Source organism: Nelusetta ayraudi, unplaced genomic scaffold (assembly GCF_046127955.1).
Source record: "Nelusetta ayraudi isolate G7.1 ecotype Tasmania unplaced genomic scaffold, CSIRO-AGI_Nayr_v1 ptg000011l, whole genome shotgun sequence".
Lineage (NCBI taxonomy): Eukaryota > Metazoa > Chordata > Actinopteri > Tetraodontiformes > Monacanthidae > Nelusetta > Nelusetta ayraudi.
The window spans coordinates 8,210,354-8,234,346 of NW_027466061.1; the positions used below are offsets into that span (position 1 = coordinate 8,210,354).

Sequence of the window (23,993 nt, forward strand, 5' to 3'; positions counted from 1 at the left end):
TGCCTTGAATCGGCGACCTATCGGCCAATCAGAAAATAGTGTAATGGTCTGCCGGACGGTGCGAAGAAGAGGGCACTTGGGGGTAACAGAATGCTTTATTTGTCGACCCTGGTTACTGTCGGCCGTAACCACGCCAAACACAAACTCACAATCAAACTTCGCTAACACTTTCTGGCTCTCTGTCTCGCCGGCTTGACTCCCACACACTTCCCAGACTTCCTCATTCCCTCACCTCAGTCCCGCCCCCATTTTCTCTCTCAGCCATTCACATGCCTAACCAACTTAAGATGCATTCAGGAACATAACAGGTTGTAGAACATTAAACAACAGCAGCTTGCTACAATAGTATTTCTTGTTGCCGGATGAAGTATTGCGCTAGTGCTCTCGCGAGTTCTCTGAATGCGTGAGCATGTCAAAGACAAGCTGGAAATAGAAGACAGCAGTAAGGTATCTCTTCATCACCTCATTTATTACAAATAGCAGCTTATTCATCCTGTTTGTACTGTTTGTGTAGTCGTTTTAGATCTTCTTCGAACCTTTTCACTTTAGCACCCCTCCCAACCAACCCCCAAAAAATGGAAAATTAAAAAAATTAAACAAACAAACACAAAAACTCTTTAGAGGTCTGGCTAACATTAATTCTCCTTACCTGAATGCTACTGTCCAGAGGCAATGGCTGGGTATTATGCTCATTGTCACAATGAAAATGCTTTGTATAAGGTAACAGATTAAGTACAGAGTGCAGAGTGCGAAACCAAAAAAAAAACAGGAACAAAGGAAGGTGACAAGCTAAAGTTATAACAGTATCAGTTGTGTCTTATGTAAATTAAGAGTCATAGTTTACCCCCCGCCACCCCCTTCCCCTTTAAAAAAAAAAAATAATAAAAAAAATAAAAAACACAACTTACAAGTTGTATACAATACAAGCGAATGCAATTGTTTAAATTATGGTCCAATTAAATTCATCATATCTTCAGATTTATAGTACTGGTTCAAAGAAAACGTCTATGCATGTTGTGTGAGTGTGCTCTCAGGGTCACACTCATTTCAAATAGCTACTAAATACAAATAGCTAATAGCTACTATATGTTGGCCTTAAACAAACGTTTCACCTCTTTCCTAATAACTAGCTTGAGTAAACCCAGACAGAATATTTTTTTATTAAAATTGTGAGTATACATTGAATAGCTTGTTTAAAAGGGCTTCACGGGTACAATAAAATGTGGATAATTGTGAGAAAGGGACAAAATTCAATTCTACTCCACATCATTAACCCAAAAATATTGTTAAATTAATGAGTTTAGTTTCCACTTGGCGCTCAATGACTTGAGTCAAGAGAAAAACTACAGATTACAGCTTGAACATAACTTGTTGCGTTCACAGGTCAAGTTTGATTTTACCCTGACTTTTTTAATTACTTTGATTAATTGTTGTGTAATGCAAGGTGAACAAAAGTCGTGGTGCAGCTTCCAACATTTAATCCACCGTTTACTGTAGATGTCATGGGGTAGTAACAATCACATCTGTGTAATTTCTCTGGCCCGCAGGTCCAACCTGTTTTTCCACTTGTACGTCATGGCCACCTGAGAGGATCCCATTACCGGAAGTAGCGAGCCTGTTGTCACCTGGGCGGAGGGGGTTCAAGCAGTAGCACAGTCGAACTTCGACGCCACATAATGAAACGTTGGCAGAATTAGTCGAGCGGTTGCTTTCTGACGACGTCGGACTCCATTCAGGCAACTTGGAATAAATATTCAAGTGACTTGGAATAGTTTTAAGGTTTTCCCCCTTCAAGTCAAGACGCGGGCGGAACGGCTCAACATGACTTTCTACTGGTTGGTTTCGGCTGCTTTGTTCCTCCTCGCTGCGACAGGTGAGCGCTTCCCCCCCCCCCCCCCCCCCCCATTCATCTGAAAAAAGTTTTACCTTATTTGTGTTAAAATGAAACGCACCGAATGTCCTCCATGCCCCGAGCAAAACACCAAAGACTGCAATTTCGGCTTTCAGTACTTTGCAGTGCGCTGCGTAGTTCCAGGTGTGTTATTACGAGCCAGGGCCCTGCCTGAAAATGTTGGCCTACAATAGTTCGTTGTCTTCACTGTGGACTCATTGGTGACATTTATTGTGATAAATGGTAAGATTTTGTTTAAAATCACTCCGTTCGGCCATAGTTTATGTAACGATTTTTTTTCTTTTTTGTTTTACACACAATTTTTAATTTTCTACAAACAGATTGTAATTTTAAAACTGTACTTTGAAAATCTCTGGCGGTTGAAATCACACCCATTATTGTTATTCATGGTCACGATTCTGAACGTGAGTTGTTCCAAACTGAGACAATTTACCATCAGGCTTTTCTATTTTGCTAGCCTGTGGCTCCCTGAACCTGTATGTACCATTTATGAGCACAACCCTGAAACTGACAAAGTATGCAAACAAAGTAGTCACGCATTGCTCTGGTTTCATTTTACAATGGAGGTTTATCTCTTGACCCAGACTCAGCTGGTCCACATGCCATTGGCTTCCGTAATAAGTTTTTATCTTTTCAGTTTGAACAAGGTCATTTGCTTTGTTACATCTTAATTGAACACCTTAGGGTTTTTTGTTTTTCATTTTTGTATTTTTTGCTAATGTAGTGTCTGAAGCTTTGGCCCTTCTCCTGCAGGCCTCTTGCCTGATTAGACGAACAGACCCCTCGTTAGCGCAGCACCTGCATTAGGTTACTTCCCTTGGAAGGCTTCATCTCAACTCCCTAGGAAGACTGTGTAGATAACATACATTCCAACTCTAGCCAGTAATTTTCCCATTCTTTCACCTTCTGTGTTACAATTGTCTCTTTGTCCTCTTTATATGGAATGTGCCTGATGACGAGACCTGCGGGTATAAGGAGGTGATGTTCTAACTATTCTCTGAGAGATTGTGAGAGCTTCTGCACATCTGGACACACAACTCCCCAGGCTTTCTAGACGCCCGTTTTGATACCTGACTTCTTTGTGATAAACCTGTTTTTATGCAACTGAGTCGGTGTCAACGAGGATTCCTTCAACATCCACACTGCTGCAACCTGAAGAATCCACCATACTGATTTCAACTTCCAAATTGCATGTGTCTAATCAGTAGTGTGTCTGTTTGTCGACAGTTAATGTTTAATCAAGTGCTGTTGTTTATGAAGTTAAACCGATACAATATTGTTTAAAGAATACAAGTAACGTATAAAGTCACATCATTAATGAAACTAAAGTGGTTAAATAGAAATAAAAGTGACAGGAATGTGAATGTGTTTGTTAAGGGGAGCACAGTGACTGTTCCCTATTGGACTTAGTTTCAGGCTCACTGTTGACAGTTTCGCCGGAAGTCTTCTTTCTCAGCAATCAGGAATGAGACAGTCCACACCCTGAAGTATGATGAGCATGCCGAGTGTGTGACAAGGGATATGCACTTCAGTCTCATGTTGTGAATAGTCAGTCTTCTTTTCTCGAAAGAAAAAAAACTTCTAAAAACTAAGAATCTCATTGGTCCTCATCTCCCAAGGAGTTAAATTTCTTTTCTTTTCTTTTTCTTTTTTTTTTTTTTTTTTTTTTTTAAAAAAAGGGCTTTCGTAAATAATTTCTGAGTCAACTGCCATGAAATTGCTGCGTGTCATTTTATGGTACCACTTTTCATTCTGTTTATTGACCTACATTTAATAGGCTTGCTGTAGATGAAAGAAGACTTCTTTGTTTTTTTTTTTGTTGTTGTTAGCTGAACTGAACCTTAAATAAAGCCTTGATTTTGTCAAACCATGTCCAAGAAGTTCACGTGGCCTTGGCAGATGCACTCTGCTGGGATTCACAATCAGTGATGTCAAAACACATTGCTCCCAGTTGTCATTCAGTGACTTTAACTTTTTAAACGTTAACTTGTAAGTGTTTTTTTTTTTTTTTTTTTTTTTTTTTTATGTAAGTTTTATTTATGTTACTATTTGCTCCAGCTGGCTGTACAAAACAGTTTGCTCTGGTTTGGATGACAGCGTGCTAATGCAGAGTTTACAGATTAATTAATATGCCAGATTGCTATGGAGCAGGGGTCACCAACGTCGTGCCCCCAAGGACCACATGAGGACCCCGCAGGTGTTTTTGAAAAATTGCACAACTCGTTGAGCTGCATCTAAAATTCAATCTTATCCTACCTTGTTAAGTCATTGTTGGTAATTATTGAGAACCATTAACGTCATAAGTGTCTTCACATCGATGAGTACACTCTTAATGAGTATAATATATAACTCATTAAGAGAGTTTATTATTTCAGGAGAGTGTAGCAAACTGGTAGCCCTTCATATGGCTCAGAACCCATGAAGTGTCTCTCAATGCCAAAAAGGTTGGTGACTCCTGCTATGGAGAAACAAGCTATTGATTTGATGTGTTTGTATCTGTTTGTGTCCAGGTGTAACTGCCTTCACGGTCACGTCCAACAACCCAGATGTGAGGGTGAAAGAGAATGAGGGTGAGTTCTGAAATAACAAAAAAGATGGGGCTTTATTCTGTATATTTCTGCCCGACTTAATAACAAATTACATTTAAAAAGGAATGTGCAGGAAGCTATTTGCTTGAGCCAGGGCTTGAGAGTAGTCTTTAAGTGTAAAGTTTGTACAGCAAATTTAAGATGATTTTATGTCATGTGAAACAGTATTTCTAATTTTTACATGTTAACAATTATGAGACACTTTCTAATTTTGTTGAATCACAAACTTCCAGAGACGTTTCAGGCTTTTTTGAGGTTTAATGTGTTCATTGTTTCAGGTGTGGACCTCACATGTACATATTCAGCTGACTTTGGTGGAGAGGCCAGAGTTGAGTGGAAATTTCAGGACCTAAAAGGTTCACAGACGTATGTGTTTTATCGTGGTGAGCTAACAGGTGAGTAGATCTTTAGCTTTTCCTAGATCTTGTTATGTGTGTGAGTGAATGAATGGATGATCTCGTACTTTAGAAAAGCACTTTGTAGATTCCCCGTGTTTCATTTTCCTTGAAAATAATACTGACAAACTTACCAATTGCTATTGTGGGATTCTAATAATTCTTGAATATTTTATTTTATTTTATATGTATTAATGAGATATAGTCTTTTGAAAATTATGAATGCCTGTTCCCGTGCTTGTTCTGAGGCTCTGATCTTGTATTTTTCCACATTAAATTGTCTTCTTATTGTGAAATTCTCCCTCAGACCCATATGCCAACCGGGTGGTAATGTATAATCATAACGTGAGATTGAACAAAGTCACCCGTAAGGATAATGGAATGTACGACTGCGAGGTGTCTGGAAATAACAAGTTCGGGGAGGCCAGAGTAAAGCTGACCGTTCTTGGTGAGAGTTTTTCAAATTACATTCCAAAAACTCATGTTTCCATTCCTATTTTGTCACTTTTATGTACTGCTAATATTGCAGTATAAATGAGACCTGCTGATATCTGAACGTTGTACCCCACAGTTCCCCCATCTCCACCTCATTGTAAGATTCCATCCTCCATGCGAACGGGACATGCAGTTAAATTGACCTGTGAAGATGGTGATGGTTCACCTCCACCTACATACAGCTGGTACAAAGATGGTGTCCTGTTGCCAGTTAAACCCAGCACAGTTTCAGGTTTCCAGAATTCTACCTACAAGCTGGATCCAACTACTGGTGTCTTGGTAAGTGATCCAATTATAGACATAATTCATAGAACCAATATTGATGGAAATTTCCTAGAGATACTGGTATAACATCAAAAATATTGTGGGTTAAGTTCCACTGCAAGACATAGGTTACAGGGAGTACAGGTAAAGGTGGCGGATTTTATGCACTTCGGGTCAACAGTCCAGAACAGTGGACAAAAGTATCAAAAAAGGTCAATTAAATCAGAATATTAACGCTTCCATTTTAAGGTACAAAAAAAACTGCAGTGTTGCTTTTACTCAACTCCTCCTTACCAAACAGGTTGCTGTGCAAACGGCCCATCACAGATTCTTTCCCACTTCAGGCGCAGCTTTTGAAGACCTTTGAAATGAAAACTGTTTTCTGACTGTCATTTCAGGACTTCCCTAAAGTAGCCAAGACTGACTCGGGTCAGTACGTCTGCGAGGTTTCAAACGATCAAGGTTCTCCTCAGCGCTGTAGAGGCACAAGAATGGAAGTCCGTGAGTGCTCCTTGCTCTAATTTCTTAAATAGATTGTAGCCTGACCTGACATGTTCATCTCACTATTACTGTCACTGTTTGACTATGCCAAAGGTGACTAGAATCTAAAAGACGACGCCCTTATTTTAGGTTTCCTTTAACTTCATGGTCTGCAGCTATTTCAGATACTAGATGTTCTACATTTTAACAAACTAAATCAAAATAATATTGTTGTTTTTTGTAGGTGACTTAAACACTGGAGGAATCGTCGCTGGGGTAATTGTGGTTCTGCTTCTTCTGGCCCTTCTGGGATTTGGCCTTTTTTATGCTCACAAGAAAGGATACCTGGCCAGTAAGTTATCAACTTCATTGATAACTAAATTGCAAATTTAAATAAAGTTCGTCTTCTTCTTCTTCTTCTTCTTCTTCTTCTTCTTCTTCTTCAACACACAAAAGATATTATTACAAAATGGTCCAATACAGACAAATAATCACTTAGTGAATTCAGTGTTCCTTTCTTTGAAAGATAAGACAATTATGAGTATTATATTAAACAGGCTTTTTGTCATATATTACCAAGGCAATTAACCATATTCACGGCTCACTTACAGGGTAAATGAAAACAAATCATGCAAATTATTCAATATTGACTAGACAACACATACAATATGAATTTACATCTTTACATATACTGTTTATAAGACACAATGCTCTCAATCTTCACTTAATTTAAAATTGGGTCCAAAGATATCAGTTGAGTACAAGGGCAAAGTACCTAATCTCATTGATTTTTTTTCTGTCTTCCCTTTACAGAAAAGAATGAAAGGTAAGAGGATTTTCTTTTATGCGGTGCTTGGTCTAATTAATTGTATAATCTACATTAAGGTTTCTATTTTTGCATGAAGTCCCATAAAACAAAAATCACAAAAAAATATGGTTATTTTTCTTGTGCTGACAAGTCAGTATTACATATTGCGTTTACAAAATACATGTTTTGAATGCACAAGGAAAGAAACATAATTTTCTTTGGGAATTCAGGGGTTGCGTACAAACTAGTCTAATATCTATCTTATTATCTCCCCTTGCAGCAAACCAAAGACTAATGTGGTCTATCAGCCTCCATCATTGTACGGCGGGGAAGATGATGATGTAAGTTTATCGGCTTTTGAATTTGAAGGACTGTTACAGAAGGCTGTTGTGACTGAAATGTATGTTGGCTTTGTCTGGTCTCTTAGAAAGATGCTATAGTTTTGATCATTTTTTTTTTTTTTTTAGGGGGATTTCAGACAGAAGTCATCATTTGTGGTATAGTCTGCAACAACACTTCACGCCAGTACTCAACCCTCCTTTTTAGTGTTGGTATTTTATTTGATCCATGATTCAAGTTTTTATGCACTGTGACTGTTTGACTTTGACCTAAATCTTCCACTTGATCTGTCAGCTGGTAAAGTTGTGTGTAGATTACATGAAATAACTTATAAGACACCAATAAAGAGACCTTCGTGTAAGATTTATAACTTTATTCTGGTTCTAAGAAGTTTGTGAGTTTGTTTTTTTGTTTCCCAAAAAAACAAACCCACAATCGTTTGGTTTTGTTTAGTTTTTGTTGTTTTGGGGTTTTTTTTACTGTTCAGTTGTCCTGTCAGCAATATGTAAACTTGGCACCATTAAGAAAAATGCCAGTACAGTAATACATGATCCCCCCCACCCTTACATTATGTTTTTGTATTTTTACAATCACATTTTACAGACACAATTTGTTAATTTATATCGTGTTCAGTCCATATGTGTGCCTAAGCTTGAGTGTCGATAAAGGCAGTGTTCCTGAAGCATCACTGCATAATAGCTATGAGTTTCTTTTTGCCTTTTTTTGGTTTTTAGAATATTTCCTGTTTTCAATTAAATTTTTAATGTTGGATTTTTATACCTGTAAATTGTAAAAAAAAAATTCTAAAACCAGTTGTTGTCTTTGAGTCTTCTGGCATAACATCATCACCTGGTACCCCCCCCCCCCCCCATAAATATTGTCAATGTTTCTGTTTTGAGGTGGACCTGTTTTAATGAATAATTAACATGTGGCATATGGCACAGATTTTCTGTCAACAATGTACCAGCTATGTAAATTGATGTTGAAGTAAACAAACAGGTCAGCAACAATGTATCTACACGGTTTACTTAGCCTCTTCTTCAAGTTATGCAAATTATGATTGATATCCAAAACATGTGGACATGATGATCCTCTGGCCATATGTATTTCCCACTGGATACCATTTTGGCATTAAAAAAAAAAAAGATACTGCTCAGATGTTGAAGTAGTTTAAGAGTTGGCCTCGACACGTTTACTGTGTTAACAGACTCGGGTTAAATATTTATTAAGTAATGTGTCTACTTTGCTTGCCTTGTGCCTTTTTTGGCATCTGAGGACACTTTGGTCAGCAAATGGTTTCAAATTTGTTTTTATCCAAAATTGAATCATTTAAAAAAAAAAAATAATAATGTTCACTCTCCGCCTGCCCCCACTGCAGTAATAGGGTAAAATATTGTTTACTGAAGGAGACAATAAAAGGTAACAAAAAGTGTGTGTTGATCTTATTATCTCTCTGTAATCAACCCACAATAAACAGCCCAGTAAACAGGATTTAAGGCCTTTTAAATACAGACAATGCAAAAGTGTCCTGACAATGTCTTTATTTTTTACATCCAACTCGCCAACATTTAATGTTTTAAGTTTGTTCATTTAAAAGTACACGTGGCTCCCTTTGTGGGAACAAAATGCCATCCTCCACATTCTATGTTCTTTCAATTTGATACTTCTTCTATATGTGTAGTATTAACATCTTTAGTAAGTGCTTGTGTTTATTTATGTTGTCAGCTCCAAGTATTTACAGGCTGGTAGACATTTGAAGGTTTGTTTTTAAACATGTATGCCATACCATTGTATTGGGATTATTGTTCGGAATTTTGATGGTTTAGATTAGCATTACATGCACACATTAAATAAATGAAAATACTCACCTCAATTTATAAGATAATGTTAGTATGGTTAATATTTCCTGCAAATTATTATGCAGTTATAAATATTATATAGATAATACATTTAATTATAGTATAAATATTCACTACAAGCTAGAGTACCATAAGAACATGTTTACAAAGTGTGTCGCAGGAAAATTGCCATGACAACTGGCTATAGCGCGCTCTTATGCACTGCGCATGCGGCGAATGTTGACACCCATGTTTCACAGACAGGAAGTGTGACTAACTTTTTCCACCGTCAAGTTCCATCACGTCGCTCTTCGTCAAATTGTCAGAGAGTCGCCTTTTCCTTTCCCCCCCTCCTCAAAGTGGGGCAACAGCAAGTAGGAGCGAGGAAACAGTGCGTCGCCGTCAAATACACTCATACCCAGCCTACATTTCCGGTGTTCTCGCAAATGACGTACTGTCCCTTTAACAGAGGAAGAGGGCTGCTCGGTTGGAGCTGCAACCTCGTTTGAGCTGAACATCGGTCGGTTCACTCGGGACCCATTCATAAACAAGACATCACCGTGCGAATAGAGAGCTCTCACAATCGCCTTTATTTTGTCCTCTCTTCATCTAGCGGACCGGATGTGAGGGGCGAGCCGGAACCTGACATGTTCACCTCGTCCGGACACTGCGGTCCGCCGAGAGAGCAGCTATGACTTCCTATGGCTGACCCCGCAGTTGATGGGTTTGACTTCATGTATGCAGCTCGATCCGCTTCGGAGCCTTCATCCGCACCAGAGGAATGCTTCGGAAGGTTTCAGACTTTAATACTCGCTTTCGCTTCACGCGAGTGAATTGACTAGTCCGCCGCTTTTGTCCCAGCTTCTCCCCGGGTGTAAGAAATTGATCGCTGAGTTGCAAACAGCCGACAAGAGCGCTGACAGCGGGGCTGACATACCGATGGAGCAGGGAGTTATGGCAGCTAAAGAGGACCTGTACGCCAAAGTGACCCCGCGGAGGCAGCGCCAGCCCCGACTGGGCACCGTCAAACATGGGTCCGCTCTGGACGTGCTGCTGTCCATGGGCTTCCCCAAAACCAGGGCGTGAGTACACACACTCTCACCTAAACACGCAACATCACAACTGGGGGCTATGGTTGCTTGTAACATCCCTCATCATTCTCTCCCAAAGTTCCAGTCTCGACACATGGACTTCAGCAGCTCTGCGTTATCTTAAGAAAAAATAAAAATAAAAAAAGGGTTCACGTCAGTTGAAAACACACGATCTCATTTTAGGTTGCCATTCAGAAACCTCTGCTTTTTTGTCCCACATTGGGATTATGTAACGGTATTCAACATCACTTATGTAGATTTTTATTTAAAAAACAAAAAACAAAACATTGCTTTGAGCTGCCCGGCCCCAAATTTTAAAGAGACAGATAACGATTTAGAAATAAATTAACAAAGAGACCAAAGTATATTACGTCACTATTTTTGTGAGGCAGAGTTGCTAAGAGAATAAATGCTTCACAGGGGTGGAGGCAATATTTTCATCCTCCAAACAATAGAGGTATACATATGCGTCATAACAAGTATTACCACAACATGTGCCCAGGGATGCTGCTAAATCTGACCTAGTACGTTCATTTTAATCAAGTAAATGCTTATCATTAATGAAGAGTTTAAATTTACGCAACATTTTGATGTTGGTGTGCCATTCAAAGTTACTTGAAGCTGGTATTGACAGCACAAGTAATTTGTAATTTAAACTTCTTGACCATGCTCCAGCAGTTTTGCTGAAGTAATCACTAGAAAGAGACATAATCCCCTCAGAAAGACTTCATGCCAAGTCTTTCCAGCCTGAAATGACATTCACATTCAGTGTTTCTGCATGCTTACTTACACATTTTGTCACGAGAGTAGTTGCTCGAAGACATGTAATGTTGACCCCTGAATTTTGTCATGCATTATGTATCTACACTAAAAACATGTTTGTTAATTGACTGCAGAATCTGAACCCCCAAAATATTAATAACCCAGGAGGATTTGTTCATGCGCATAATTTAGCATTTATTTTCTTGAGTAGTAATATGTTCTTTTCAAATCATGACCAGCCCCTGCCCTACGGGAAACACAGCATGTTAAGCCTTAAAACATTTACTAACTATTAGCTCTTAGAGTCCAACCACCAAAACAAAGTTACCTCCCAAATTCTCTTTGAATGTATAATTCCTTTTGTTTGTATTTTGTTTGCGCGCCTCTTTTCCTGCTGAATGGATTTCAAACAAGATTTATTTTTATTTTTTTTAATATGTTTTAGTTTTGATTATAAGTCTTTTGCAGCTCATTATTTTACACGTCAGCCCCAACCTGCTGCGGGCCCCTCCTCATGTCCTTCTCATTGTCTGTGTTATCAGCAATGGCCACATTTTCTTGATAACATTGATTCTAACAGAATCTCAAAAATACACAACGCCTTTCTGCACGTGCCTGTGACAACTGTGCCCCATGCCTTGGAAGGTCTCCCGCATGAAGACTCTCAGTAGCATCAGTCTCAGAATAACAGTCATAACTCCCTGATCTGTGACTCAGGGCAGGATATAAAACTGTCTCTCCGAGTTAAACGAGGAAAGGGTTTAACAACTGATGACAGCCAAGAGATTTTCGAAGTAGACTGGAAGCAGACTTTTTTTTTTCTTTCTTCTTCTCCTGGCCAGACTGATACAGTATCTCCAAAATGAAGCCTTTTTATCCTGCGGAAGTCTGGCTGAGGTCATCCAGCCTTTCATCCATCCTGACTGCAGCTCCCTCCTTCTCCTCGCCTAATGAGCTGCTGCAGACGAAACAAGCGAATGAGTTTGGTTATATTTGCAGACTCTCATCTATTATTGATGGCACACTAATACGTTTTGATTTGAGCGGGGCCCATAAATTTATAATGAGGCAGAATTAGTTTGCGTTGTTCCCTGAAAGTCTGGCTGGTCCGATGTCAGAGACAACGCTGCATCAGAGAAGAGAGTTCTGATTGCCTTGGGATACAACACATGAGACGCTGCTGTAGGGTTATCCATGTCATGTTCATTCGCAGTGTTTGAATGTTTCCATTATGTATCGTTCTGCTGCGTTTCCCTACTTCCTTCCTCAATATCTGACGCCTTTCTTGAGGTCGTTGAAGTGTCTAAGTATCCAAGAAAAGAGCACAGAAATAAAAGAAGTTTGCTGTTACTTTCTTTGATGTATTTGAGATAGAGTAAGGCTTCTCTAATTGAATTAATTCATGACTCATGTCTTGCAGTTTGGTGGCCTGAAAGGAGTTCCAAGACAATATATATATAACTCAAAAGAGAGCAAATCCCCGCATTGTATTTGATGTTCAAGCTCTAGTTTAAAATGTTAAAAGATGTTAGCATTAATGCAGCGTGTGCAGCCCATATGTTGATCACAAAAAATAATTTACTTAATTTTGTTTTGACATTTTATGTCACTTCAACTTCTATGTAAAACCTTTGGTTGCCTATGCAAATGTGTATGACCTTCTGTGTGTTAAACACGTCTGCAAAACTTAAACAAAATAACATTCACTCATTCATTCATTTTCTATACCCGCTTCTTCCTGAGATCAGGGTCACGGGGAACAAAATAACAAAACAGCAAAATTCTGGTAGATTGTTAAGGTCCCAACATAGTGAAATGAATAATCTGAAGGGATAAGATTGAAAATTGAAATTTATTTCCGTTGTCAGCTGGCTAAGAGAGATCCAATGTTGGAAAACAAAGAAACAAGTTACAGAAAACAAGTTAATATTGGTCTCGGTTCACTTTGGGAGCCAAAGTAAATTGGGCTGGTTCCTTTTTCTGCATCACTTGTGAGCAAATCAATCACTGCGACACACACACACACACACACACACACACACACACACACACACACACACACACACACACACACACACACACACACACGCTGCTGCTGGTGCTGAGTCATTCAGGGTTGACCGCCGTAATCAAACAGTACCTGACAGTGTTGCCATCCCAGTTCTAAAAAAAGATTCTTTTTCACTTATCTGAGAAGTACAAACACTTCAGGCCTCTGTTTTAGTTTGCACTTGCACCAGCAGTAGCAAACGTGTACAACAAGAGGATGGAGGACAGTGAGCATTGTCTTTTAAAATATCTAGCTAGCTGCATGCTTTTGCATTATGCTTTGGTGGATCAACGTGCATTTATGTCAAGCATAGTTCATATTGCCTCATTGTAGAGGATTCCAACCTCACACATTAGACTCCTGGTGTGTTTATACACTCACACAGGCCATCGTACCCTTATCTTTTTAGACTTTCTATGTCCTCACCAATTCATGTCCAGACAGTGAGATAAAAACATCTCCTGGCAGAAATCTGGAAAAAGCAGAAAGCCACTTGCATGATGGTGTGTCTGTTCTTAGGATTAATGACTTACCATTTGTTAGTGGATTTAGTGTGCAAGCACTATTTGTTCTAAACGGTACTTCCTTGTAACCTTGTCACCGTAGGTGTTGAGCTATTAAGAGCCCTAGAGATCAAAGGCACATCTAAAATACACTATTGTTCTGTAGATTTATTACTTGTCTGTCTCCTGTCTGCTCAGTGCCTGCACAACGAACTGCAAAAATGTGCATTGGTGATTGTGTTTTACCAGCACTGTATTGTTGCTGCCAGTAGTTGAAAGTGAAGTCTAAAACAAAACACATAATTGTATGTAAATGAGAAGAATGGGAAGTGGCCAAAGTTAATAATACCAATTTTTACATTTTGCTTGACTGCGGTTGTGTCAGTCAGGCACGAAGCATGAACATTTCTCAACAGAGCACTGCAGAAAAAAAACTTCTGCGGGTAAAACAACAACAACAAAAATGTGAGTAATGTCGAAGCAAATGCTCAAATCCAAAATATAATCAAACACAGACAGATGCAGACCAGGACCACAAATAAAACATTTAAAACTGACAGATTTTCAGATGCTTTTAAAACAGTCCTCTCTCTGGCATGGAACGCAAAGTTTTCCAATGGCTATGTTGGCCAAATTACAGATTCACTCTTGGGTAATGTTAATATGTGGAAAATTCAAAATTGTAGTTGTGTTGTATCGGAAACACTCTTTTCTTCTTTATATTACACTATATTGATTCTTTTTGGAACAAGCCCAAAGTGTTTGGAGGTCAACAAACAATTAAATTCCTAAATAATGATGTCCTGTACTGTTTCTTTTTTTCCCACAGAGTAGAAACACCCTTGATATATGAACTTCATGTGGAAAAAAATGTTCATTCATTTTATATAGAAATGCTACTCTAGAAGCACAGCAATCAATTTTTACAGAAAGATATCTCTTTGTTGGTTTGATTTATTGCCATCTGGCAAAAAATAATAAGATGTCATTTTCTGTTTTGCTTTCTATAATCCTGCACAAACAGGCTCCCAATAAATTTAGGCAAAGCTGATCTATATAGGCTTTGAAAATGTAAACTGAGTTTCACAGTGTGTGTTCCTATCAGTGTGGTTTGGACAATGGTGCAGATTCTTGCTGTTGTGAGCGCCATCAAGCAAAGAGAAGACAGACTAAAAATGCAGTTCTTTGTCGGTGGCACAGATGTTACAACTGTTTTATTATTATTTTAGTATTTATTTTTTATTACATTATTTTATTTCAGAATCTGTTCAAGTTTTTTTTACTCCAGTGATTATTTTTCATGTTATTTTGAACAAAGACTGTGAAGCTCACCGGGCTGCAACACCACAGGCAGTCTGTGAAATTGTAAAGGAAGTGAGTGTGAGTGGTATTTTCCTGTCTACACCAGTTTCATAAAGTTCAGTGCATTAACCACAACTACTTCATTGTCAATCCCAAAAAAACAACATAAAAAACCCCAGCAAAACACAAACTTCATTTTACGTGTTATTTAACGCATGCACTGCATCTCATATAGTAGACTACCCATGCATTGGGTTTGTCACCGCGTGGGAGCGTGCACGCAGCTTGCGCAAAGAAACTGGTGAGCTTGCATGCAAGACGGCCAAGAGGAAGTCGGCAATTTCCGGATGTGGCTTGTGACCTTTGCTGAGCACTGAAGTCTGTGGAGACTTCAGTTTTGAGGGCGGTTCTAGCAGCGCTTTGCAGATAAGGGGTATGATTTACTGAGACACATTTCTCTGACTAAGACTGAACAGCAAGCAAGTCAAACTGCCAGAGTGAATGAGGAGAACACTCATGAGGCTCGATTCACACTTCACTTGTTGGTTGATTTGGTTGGGGGTTTTAAACTTGTTTGTCAGTGTGCTTTCCAAACACTGGCACGTAGCTGTTGGAGCCACGCTGTCCACGTCAAATGGCCCATCCTTGTATTTTTTAAAGAATGCTCTGTGATGCCGAGCCGTGTTGGCTCTGTGCCTGCGTGTACTTCCAGTCAAACATTTGCTTTGTGTAGTTTGACTTGACGTCAGACGGGACTAAAAATAAAGCTTTTGCTTAACCAGCAGGTTAGCGTTTATAAAATAAAAAACCCACCCTAATAACCATTAGTCCAAACTGCTGGGAAAGACTATTCATAGCATCAGTTTGCTGTGCAGAGGCCAACACAGTTCACTTCATGGTGTCAGTCGCTAACTTGCGCTGTGTGACCTCGTGGACGTCTCGGCTAATTTCTTGCTGGAATAATAGAGTGTAGTACTTCCAGGCACAGTAATGAACGCTGACTCGGGATGCACACAGTTGGCTTTGTCAGAGACTGACGTACCCCCTTGTCAGCTTGGAAGTGAATGAACGTAGAGTAGCGAGAGTCTAGAGAGTCAATTTTGTCAACGTCTTTGCTGCAAATAAAATGTTGCGGTCCCTGTCGTAGGAATTTTGAAATGAAGAGATCCAACGTCCGAACTGGTCTGCGTTGACTTTATTTGAGCGGATCCAGGCTTTCCTACTTTGTGTTTGCAGGTTTTTCGCACCAAATTGTTTGGTTTTGTTGGATGTCTGAGCAAGCTGCATTTCTGACCTTTACCCTTTAAACTCGTGCAAATGCAGATGTCCTTTCAAGTACAATAGCTATTCTGTCTGTAATCAGGCCGTTAAGAGCGTCTCCCCAGCATCAGACTGTTTCTTTGGTTATTATTTGGTCAGATTCGAGAATGTCAGTTGGTCAAGCAGTTGAGCCAAGGCTGCAAGCTGCCTTCTGGCTTCAGCAGCACTGAACAGATGTTCACAGCAGGGGAACAGCACAAGTCAGGTACGGCGTGGTGTTGGTCAGCAACGCTCTCAGCGCTGTCGGATCGATCGGTGGCCCGGGATAAGTGTTTGCTTCAGGCTTGTAAACAGGAAATGTTCTTTTGCCTGGAGAGCTGAGTCAGGGAGGGTCCCTTGGGAGCGTATTGCCGAGTCTGTGTGCGCACATTTTTTGTGTGCGCCTTGGAAAAGAGTGACATGGCTTTTGTTGACACGACACTCAATGCGGTTTGGCTTTAATTTGTGATTTTTCCTTTTCTCTCCGTGAACAATATGGTCTTGTTGGATTTTGTCACAATAAATTAGGATTGTATTAAAAGGGAAACCTTTTTTTCTTCAAGCCACCAGGAAGATATTAAAGTAACGAGGTCAGCCGTAATAAACACAGCAAAACTTGTTTCCATGTCTGGAAAAAAAAAAAGAAAATGAAAAACTCCTCTGTTTAAACATGTATCGGATTGCCTGAGGGTTAAAACCATCGGGCTTAGATGTGGACACAGGAAGTGAAAACAGTTTCCATATGTGGATGAAATGATTGTTTCCAATATGACTTGCAGCACCGGGCCATGTTCACACGGAATAAAAGCCCTCGTCTGACAGTTTTATGCAAACGGTCTGGAGCACTGTTCTCTTCCTTGCATTGCTTCCTTCTTCACATAATCTGTTTTGACTTTTCTCGCGACAAACAGGAAATGCATGTTCAAAATTAGCTGTCTGAGCTCTTGATTAAAAGAAGGAAAATTTCCTCTGGGTCAGATGTAGATTGTTAGATTAGATTATGCATCGCTGTCCTGTAAATGGTGCAACAGAGTGAACAAAACTTTGACTTATAAACGTCCAGTTGTCCAACTATTGAGTGGAAACACCTGAGAAAGGCCAACTTAATTTTTTAATTTTGGCCAGCATTGAGCTCCCCTCTGTCAGTTTGGGCTTCGAAAAGCTTCTCTTCTTTATAACTGAAAGCACAAGTGTTGTGCTGAGAAAGTGTGATCAAGCGAGTTTGAGTTACACTGAGGTTTGAGGTTACTCACACTCTGCTACATCCCTCCCTCCCCTCCGCCCGTTACATTTGACTTCTGTACGCAGCAGGTGTGGCTTGCGAGCTCGCTGCGTTGTTGGTACTGTTGCTGTTTTCCACCTGAATTTCCTTTTTGTTTTACGCCATGTTGCCAGGGTTCGGTCTACCAGCGAGATCAAGCAAGTAGTGTGTGCTCTAGTTGTGATTTGATTCCCCGATGTCTCGGTCACATCTGCTTGTAATCCCATTCAAAGAGCAAATCCCCTTCTTTCCCTCCTCCGCACATCGCCAGGTGGAATAAGAACAAGAACGACACAAAGTGGCTGCCTGCTAATGAATCTCTGTCTCAGACATCGTGCAGACGGTAGGCTGCTGGCTTTAACGGCTGCAAAAATAATAGATGAGTCTAAAAAAATGAAATTTCAATGAAGAAAATACTTTAATCCTAGTTTTGTCTCTGCTTTAACAAAGTTCACCGTGTGTGTGTGTGTGTGTGTGTGTGTGTGTGTGTGTGTGTGTGTGTGTGTGTGTGTGTGTGTGTGTGTGTGTTTAAAGTAGATCAGAGCCATCTGTTGTGATGCTGCAGCTTTGTCCCTTCCTTCCTGTACATCACTCCTCTCCCCCCCAGGATTAAGGGGACTCTCCCCCCTATAGCACTCTCCCAGTGGGACAGATTTAACAATAGCTAAAATTGCTTTTTCAAAGTCTGCGAAAAGTGTATGCCACCAGTCTGTTGATTGACTGAATTGAGTGACTGTGATCCTTTGGCGTGACTGTCACATGCACGTCCACTTAGTGCTGGGTGTCTGGAAGCTGCCGAAAGCCGCCAGGATCGGCGAATCCCTTTAGAGGCAGCCACCAGTAGCAGAGGATTTATAAAAAGACACTAATTAGATTGGGAAGACTCAGGAGTCGTCGTCCAATCAGGCCTTTCTTGATTCAGAAATAAAGTAACAGTGGCACAGATAAAGCGCGACTGCAATCGGTGACCTTTCATTTCTATTCAATGTGCAACTCTTTAAGAGAGGTTTCAAATTATTATTTTTAATTGTTTTTAATAAATGATTCTAAGCTCCTCAAAACTCTGGTTTGAATTAAACACTCCTGTTTTGTATGTTCCAATGGTTTGTTTTTTTCTTCTGATCTCAAGGGACGACTCCAGTCTTTCTTCAGTGTCATGAAGAAATGGTGCAGTTTCCCGCTTTAATCCACCCTGATTCTTCTCCCTGTCTCTCTCTGCTCCCCCAGATTGAAAGCTTTGGTTTCGACCGGAGGGAAAAATGTCCAGGCGGCTTGTGACTGGTGAGAGCAACACACACTTTGAGTCATCATCTGCTCCTTTGCAGTTATTGTTGTTTGACTGGAAGGCCTCTTGGAACAGGAAACAAAGCCGACTCTGACCTGACCTCTTGTCTCACCATCTTTGCTAACTGAACAGTGCTGCCCCCTGCTGTTTCATTAACCATCCATCCATTATTCCCATTTTCAGATATGTTGTTTTTATCCCAGACTTTACAAAAGCAGCTTCTTCTGGTGTATATTGTGGATATTCACAATATACACCATCTTTGATACACCACAAATGGCTGATTTTCTGAATTCTCTATGATTGTATATTCAGACTCCATTTGGAGTTTGTTGACGGTGCGGTTGTATTGTTATTAGAAAAGGAAGGGAAAGACAACGTGGGGCCTTTAACTCACCAACTTGGCTTTTCCGCCCTCTGGGTTGCTCCAGGCTCTTCTCCCACGTGGACGACCCCTTCTTGGACGACCCTCTGCCCAGAGAGTACGTGTTATACCTGCGACCCAGCGGGCCGCTGCTCCAACAACTCTCCAGCTTCTGGCAGCAGTCGCGCCTCTCCTGTGGCAAGAACAAGGCCCACAACATTTTCCCCCACATCACCCTGTGCCAGTTCTTCATGGTCGGTTTGACAACTGGAGGCAGGTTTCTGGAAATAGTGAGCGTCCTTCCTTAATGCTGATGGGTTTTCTTTGTTTGTTTTTTTCCTCTCCAGTGTGCTGATGCAAAGGTGGAGGCTCTGTCCGATGTTCTCCAGGCCACTGTGGCCAAGTGGAAGACTCACATCCCCCCGCCCCTCCCGCTGGAGCTCTACACTTCCTCAACCTTCATCGGGCTCTTTGTGGAGGAGCAGGTGGCCGAGGTGCTGAAGAGTTTCGCCGCGGACTTTGCCTCTGAAGCGACTGCTAAAGCAGGTTATTAAATTAAGAAAGAGCACAAAAGGATCTCTCCTGTAATTATAAATGTTTGTACTTCATCTCTGCGTATGTCTCTGTATCTCTTCAGATGTTCACATTGAGCCTCATAAAAAACAACTCCACGTCACTTTGGCGTACCACTTTCAAGCCAGTCATCTCCAAGTTTTGGAGAAGTTAGCCAAAAGCGTGGATTTGTCCTCTGGGTGCGACTGGCTCGCCGTGCTCTTCTCCCGCGATATCCGCTTTGCAAACCACGAGGTAGATTTCTGCTTCCTGTTAACATCCACGAGTGTTGCCTGTCTGTTGAACTAAACTCAAGTGACTCATGTTTTCAGAACATTTTTTGAAAAAAACAATTCATTCCAATGCTTTTCCTTCAACGTTCCGCCTCCTGCAGACCCTGCAGGTCATGTACCCGTACGTACCTCAGAACGACGACGAGCTGGAGCTGATGCAAGGAGACTTTATCTTCATGTCCCCGGTGGAGCAGAGCAGCGCTAGTGAAGGCTGGGTATACGGTACTTCACTCGGCACGGGGTTATCGGGCCTGCTGCCGGAGAATTACGTCACCCGCGCCGATGAGTCGGACACGTGGGTCGTTCATGGGTGAGGACTGGAAGTGGCAAGATGTCACACAATTCTGTTGGAATGTGTTTTTTCCCGGTCGTGCTACGGCAGTCCCTTGCTTTGCATGTTTTTTTTCCTGTCTGTTGTTCAAGGCTGCAGGACTCGGCGCAGTCTTTTGTAACTGTTCCTTTGTTGTTTGTGTCAACATCAGGTCCCACTCCGTCCTCAACTGTGCCTCTCCGTCCAACTCCGGTGGCGTCGCTAGCGGCCTTTTATTTGATGGAAAGCTCAATGACAGTCTGCTCGATAGCCTTATGGACCCTTCCGCCCACACTGGCCTGTGCCCTCCAATGCAGGTACAACTTAGTTGCCACTTTTAATGTCAAGAATGTGAGATCCATGTGTCATTACTCATCCTGATTCTTGATCTCAGGTGTTGAGGCAACCGCCCAGTCAGTCCTCGCTGTCCAAAATGCGACTGTTTGTGTGTCGCCATGGCGAGAGGATGGATGTGGTGTTTGGGAAACACTGGGTCTCACAGTGCTTTGACTCCAAAGGTTAACATGCACCCCATAGATGAATGAAAATCTTTGAGCGTTAGGTCATTGCAATGCCTGAAACTTGAACGTTTGCTTCTCCTGTCTGGTTGTGCAGGCCGATATATTCGCTCCAATCTCAACATGCCATCCAGCCTTCCTTCTCGGGGTGGTGGACACAGGGACTATGATAAAGATTGTCCAATTACTGTGTTTGGGTCCACTCAGGCCCGTCTCGTTGGTCAGTTCATTTTTATTCTATATGTGACTTTCTCTATACCACCGCCCATTAACTACTGAAAAATGCTTTTAAAGAAGAAGATTAATGCTTTGTTGTGTTTGTTTTGGCCCTCTGTAGGTGAAGCTCTGTTGGAAAGCCACACAACTATAGACTTTGTTTACTGCTCGCCTTCCCTCCGCTGCGTCCAAACTGCTCATAACATTCTGCAGGGTAGGACATCCGTGTTATGTATACCAGTCTTCATCTTAAGAATTGTTGTGTGTAAAAGTTTTAAATGATTTGGCTTTGCCATGTAAAATATTAATTGGCTACTTCAAAACCTAATGAGGACAGGAAAAGATAGAGCTTGAATCTGTTACTGTAGTGAGTTTGACTTTTGTAGTTCTAAAACAAGAAGGACATAGCAGGAATTGGTATGTGATCTGATTCATTTAGAATATCTCTCTTTCCCACCTCCTTGCCGCCGTGTCAGGACTGCAACTGGATGGAAAGACGAAGATCCGTGTTGAGCCTGGATTGTTTGAATGGACCAAGTGGGTTTCAGGCACATGTTTACCCATCTGGATTCCCCCAGCTGAACTGGCCACAGCCAACCTGTGTGTGGACACAACCTACAGGTACAAAAAAAATATAATAAAAATATATATTTATTGTTTTGGCTTGATTTGCTGCATAGCAAATTCTCATTTTCTCCTCTCTAGACCTCATTTTCCAGTTAATAAGTTGACTGTATCTGAGTCCTACGACACCTACATCAGCAGGAGCTTCCAAGTTACAAGAGAGATTCTGGCAGAGTGCAAAAACCTTGGTAAATTTGAATTGTAATTATGTGTCAAGGTTTTACGATTAGTAAACTGCAAATTGAATGTCCTTATTTGTGTCTTTTTCTCAGTCTTCCTAACTACGTTAGTTATTGCACATTATTCCAAGATTTTCAAGCTGCATATCAAACGAGTCTCCAAAAATAGTGTAGAAAGTTAATGGCATTCACGGCATGCTGCTCTTCCCCCTCCACTTCAAACAGGGAACACGGTCCTGATTGTAGCCCATGCCTCCTCACTGGAGGCCTGCACTCGCCAGATACAAGGTCTCACCCCACAAAACTCAAAAGACTTTGTCCAAGTTGTCCGAAAGGTTGGTTTGCTTCTTTGGCTACAACGCATTTTTCATCATTCCTGTCTTATCATCATTCTTTTCCCCATTCATGATGTGCAACATATGTGTCCTTTTCCGTGCAGATTCCTTATTTGGGTTTCTGTGCTTGTGAAGAAATGGGAGACAGCGGGGTGTGGCAGCTGGTCGACCCACCCATTCTGCCTCTGACTCATGGACCCAATCACAGTTTCAACTGGCGAGAAATGCTAATGCAAGACTGAAGGACATGCTTCCATGTATCTTCCTGAAGACCCGAACTGCTGAATATTTATTATCAACCCACACTGCTATGATTGACCAAAAGAACTGATGAAATTAAAGGAACATCTTGCTTTTATCAGCGACATAGCAATGAAATGAAGCAAATGTATTCGGAGACACTGCTCAGGATAGAGAAAATACCGCTTGTGTGGAGTGCACAGCTAAAAGAATCAGCCATCTGTGCAGTGGTTTGTTGAGTTTTCCAAAACATCAAGGTGCTGATGAGTCAGATTTGATTCTTCCAAGTGAAGGTGTCATTACGAAGCGCCTCCTCAGACAGAGCCGTGGTGACTTTTGTGCTGCATTGTCTTCTCACACACTGTGACAAGAATTGGATCTAAGAGACGTGTACAACGAAAATATTTTTCAATGTGTCAGAAATTATTATTTAACTTGTAGCTGCGAACCTCCTGCGGAGAAAGAAAGCACAACAGAAATGTTGACAATCAGTAGGAGGAAAGATGATGATTTCCATTGTTCCTGCCTCTGCAGTGGCTTGTTAATGATACCTGTTTTTTTACTCCTGTAAATGTCATATCATTAAATTAACGTTCATGTGCCCACACAGATCCTTTAAACTCGCTTTCGCACCGTTTTGATCAATATAATGGGAGCAAACATTGCCTCGAAAGAAGTTCTGACTTGCATGCTGCTTTTGAAACAAAATTATTTTATTATTCTTATTTTTTAAATAACTTAGTTTGTAAGTCAATTTCATTATTATATGTCTGTACCACTCATTTGTTGTAAGACTAAAAAGAAATTCATGATACCATCAAAAATAAATTAAAAATTGCTTTTGTCTAAGCTACTGCAGCATAAAAACAACATAGTTTCTCCTGTTATTTAAAATAAAATCACTATTTTAAAAATAATTAATACTCTTTAATAGTGAGCTATTACTGTAGTTGTATTTTTAAATCCTGCGTGTGCTGACCATGACCGATGAAAATGGGGCGACATAAAGTAAATGAGCGGCAAGTCAAATGTATATTTAGGTTGTTTTTTTTGGTGAACATTTCTAAGAAAACGCGAGAACTAAGTCGACATTTGACTTCCTCTATTATCTGGCGTTAACTCCTAGGAACTACCTAAAGATGTAGTAATTTGTATTGCACCAACATCATTGACCTATGGGACTTGTCAGTCAGATTGTGCAATGCAGTAATTAAACTACTGATATAGGCCACACATTTTGGTAACGCCTCTCAGACGCAGGTGAGGCCAGGTGTTGTGCTGCCCTGAAAATAATGTTTCTTTAAATGCGTTTACGACACGCTCTTTTTGTACGTACATAAACGATGATTATATATATATATATATATATGTATTATTATTATTATTATTATTATTTTTTTTTTAAACAACTTGTGAGCCGATCGTTCTTTAGCATGCATTTAGGCGTGAAATAAGTGAAGGCGGAGCAACACACGAGAAGAAAACAAAAACCCCTGCTTCGATTAGCCAGTTGACGGTCATAATTTGACGGCGATAATTCAAAGTCGACATCGCTTTAAAAGTGGCTATTCCCCCAGGCAATTTATCTTGCACCCAGGTTTACACACCTGCTGATTCCTGGCAGCCTAGGAGTTCACAAACGTGAGTTTATTTGACAACAAAATCAACAAGCAAGTGAATGTGTGGGGAG

General features: G+C 40.6%; 2 protein-coding genes and 1 long non-coding RNA gene across 6 annotated transcripts; all 3 read left to right on the forward strand.

Moving 5' to 3' along the window:
• The first annotated feature begins 1,584 nt into the window (after window positions 1-1,584).
• On the forward strand, window positions 1,585-8,295 carry f11r.1 (F11 receptor, tandem duplicate 1). The gene is made up of 10 exons (XM_076020502.1): window positions 1,585-1,873; window positions 4,423-4,482; window positions 4,779-4,895; window positions 5,203-5,343; window positions 5,467-5,669; window positions 6,053-6,155; window positions 6,379-6,486; window positions 6,948-6,960; window positions 7,223-7,283; window positions 7,410-8,295. The coding sequence occupies exons 1-10, from the start codon at window positions 1,822-1,824 to the stop codon at window positions 7,443-7,445; spliced, it is 894 nt and encodes a 297-aa protein (XP_075876617.1). The 5' UTR covers window positions 1,585-1,821; the 3' UTR covers window positions 7,446-8,295.
• A 1,101-nt stretch (window positions 8,296-9,396) lies between these two features.
• Window positions 9,397-22,914, forward strand: ubash3ba (ubiquitin associated and SH3 domain containing Ba). 4 transcript variants are annotated; one of them, XM_076020500.1, is made up of 16 exons: window positions 9,399-9,639; window positions 9,733-9,855; window positions 9,981-10,201; window positions 18,615-18,668; window positions 19,104-19,290; window positions 19,384-19,582; window positions 19,674-19,843; window positions 19,983-20,191; window positions 20,364-20,508; window positions 20,586-20,709; window positions 20,807-20,929; window positions 21,047-21,139; window positions 21,402-21,546; window positions 21,631-21,737; window positions 21,954-22,063; window positions 22,168-22,914. In XM_076020500.1, the coding sequence occupies exons 3-16, from the start codon at window positions 10,059-10,061 to the stop codon at window positions 22,303-22,305; spliced, it is 1,947 nt and encodes a 648-aa protein (XP_075876615.1). In that variant the 5' UTR covers window positions 9,399-9,639; window positions 9,733-9,855; window positions 9,981-10,058; the 3' UTR covers window positions 22,306-22,914. The 4 variants fall into 4 exon arrangements, with proteins under 4 accessions (XP_075876616.1, XP_075876615.1, XP_075876614.1 ...); XM_076020499.1 differs by having other exon boundaries at window positions 9,399-9,855; XM_076020498.1 differs by having other exon boundaries at window positions 9,733-10,201.
• On the forward strand, window positions 10,208-14,324 carry LOC142884681 (uncharacterized). Its single transcript, XR_012926193.1, has 2 exons — window positions 10,208-10,898; window positions 10,948-14,324. It is a non-coding gene; the product is annotated as an uncharacterized LOC142884681 (long non-coding RNA).
• Window positions 22,915-23,993: the final 1,079 nt, after the last annotated feature.

Excerpts from the sequence above, each read along its gene's own strand:
- f11r.1 (XM_076020502.1), top strand. The coding sequence starts at position 1,822 with ATGACTTTCTACTGGTTGGTTTCGGCTGCTTTGTTCCTCCTCGCTGCG. Across the intron at positions 4,483-4,778 it reads GAGGGTGAAAGAGAATGAGG|GTGTGGACCTCACATGTACA; the intron begins GTGAGTTCTGAA and ends TCATTGTTTCAG. Across the intron at positions 5,344-5,466 it reads AGTAAAGCTGACCGTTCTTG|TTCCCCCATCTCCACCTCAT; the intron begins GTGAGAGTTTTT and ends TGTACCCCACAG.
- ubash3ba (XM_076020499.1), top strand. The coding sequence starts at position 10,059 with ATGGAGCAGGGAGTTATGGCAGCTAAAGAGGACCTGTACGCCAAAGTG. Across the intron at positions 20,192-20,363 it reads GACACGTGGGTCGTTCATGG|GTCCCACTCCGTCCTCAACT; the intron begins GTGAGGACTGGA and ends TGTCAACATCAG. Across the intron at positions 20,509-20,585 it reads GCCTGTGCCCTCCAATGCAG|GTGTTGAGGCAACCGCCCAG; the intron begins GTACAACTTAGT and ends TCTTGATCTCAG.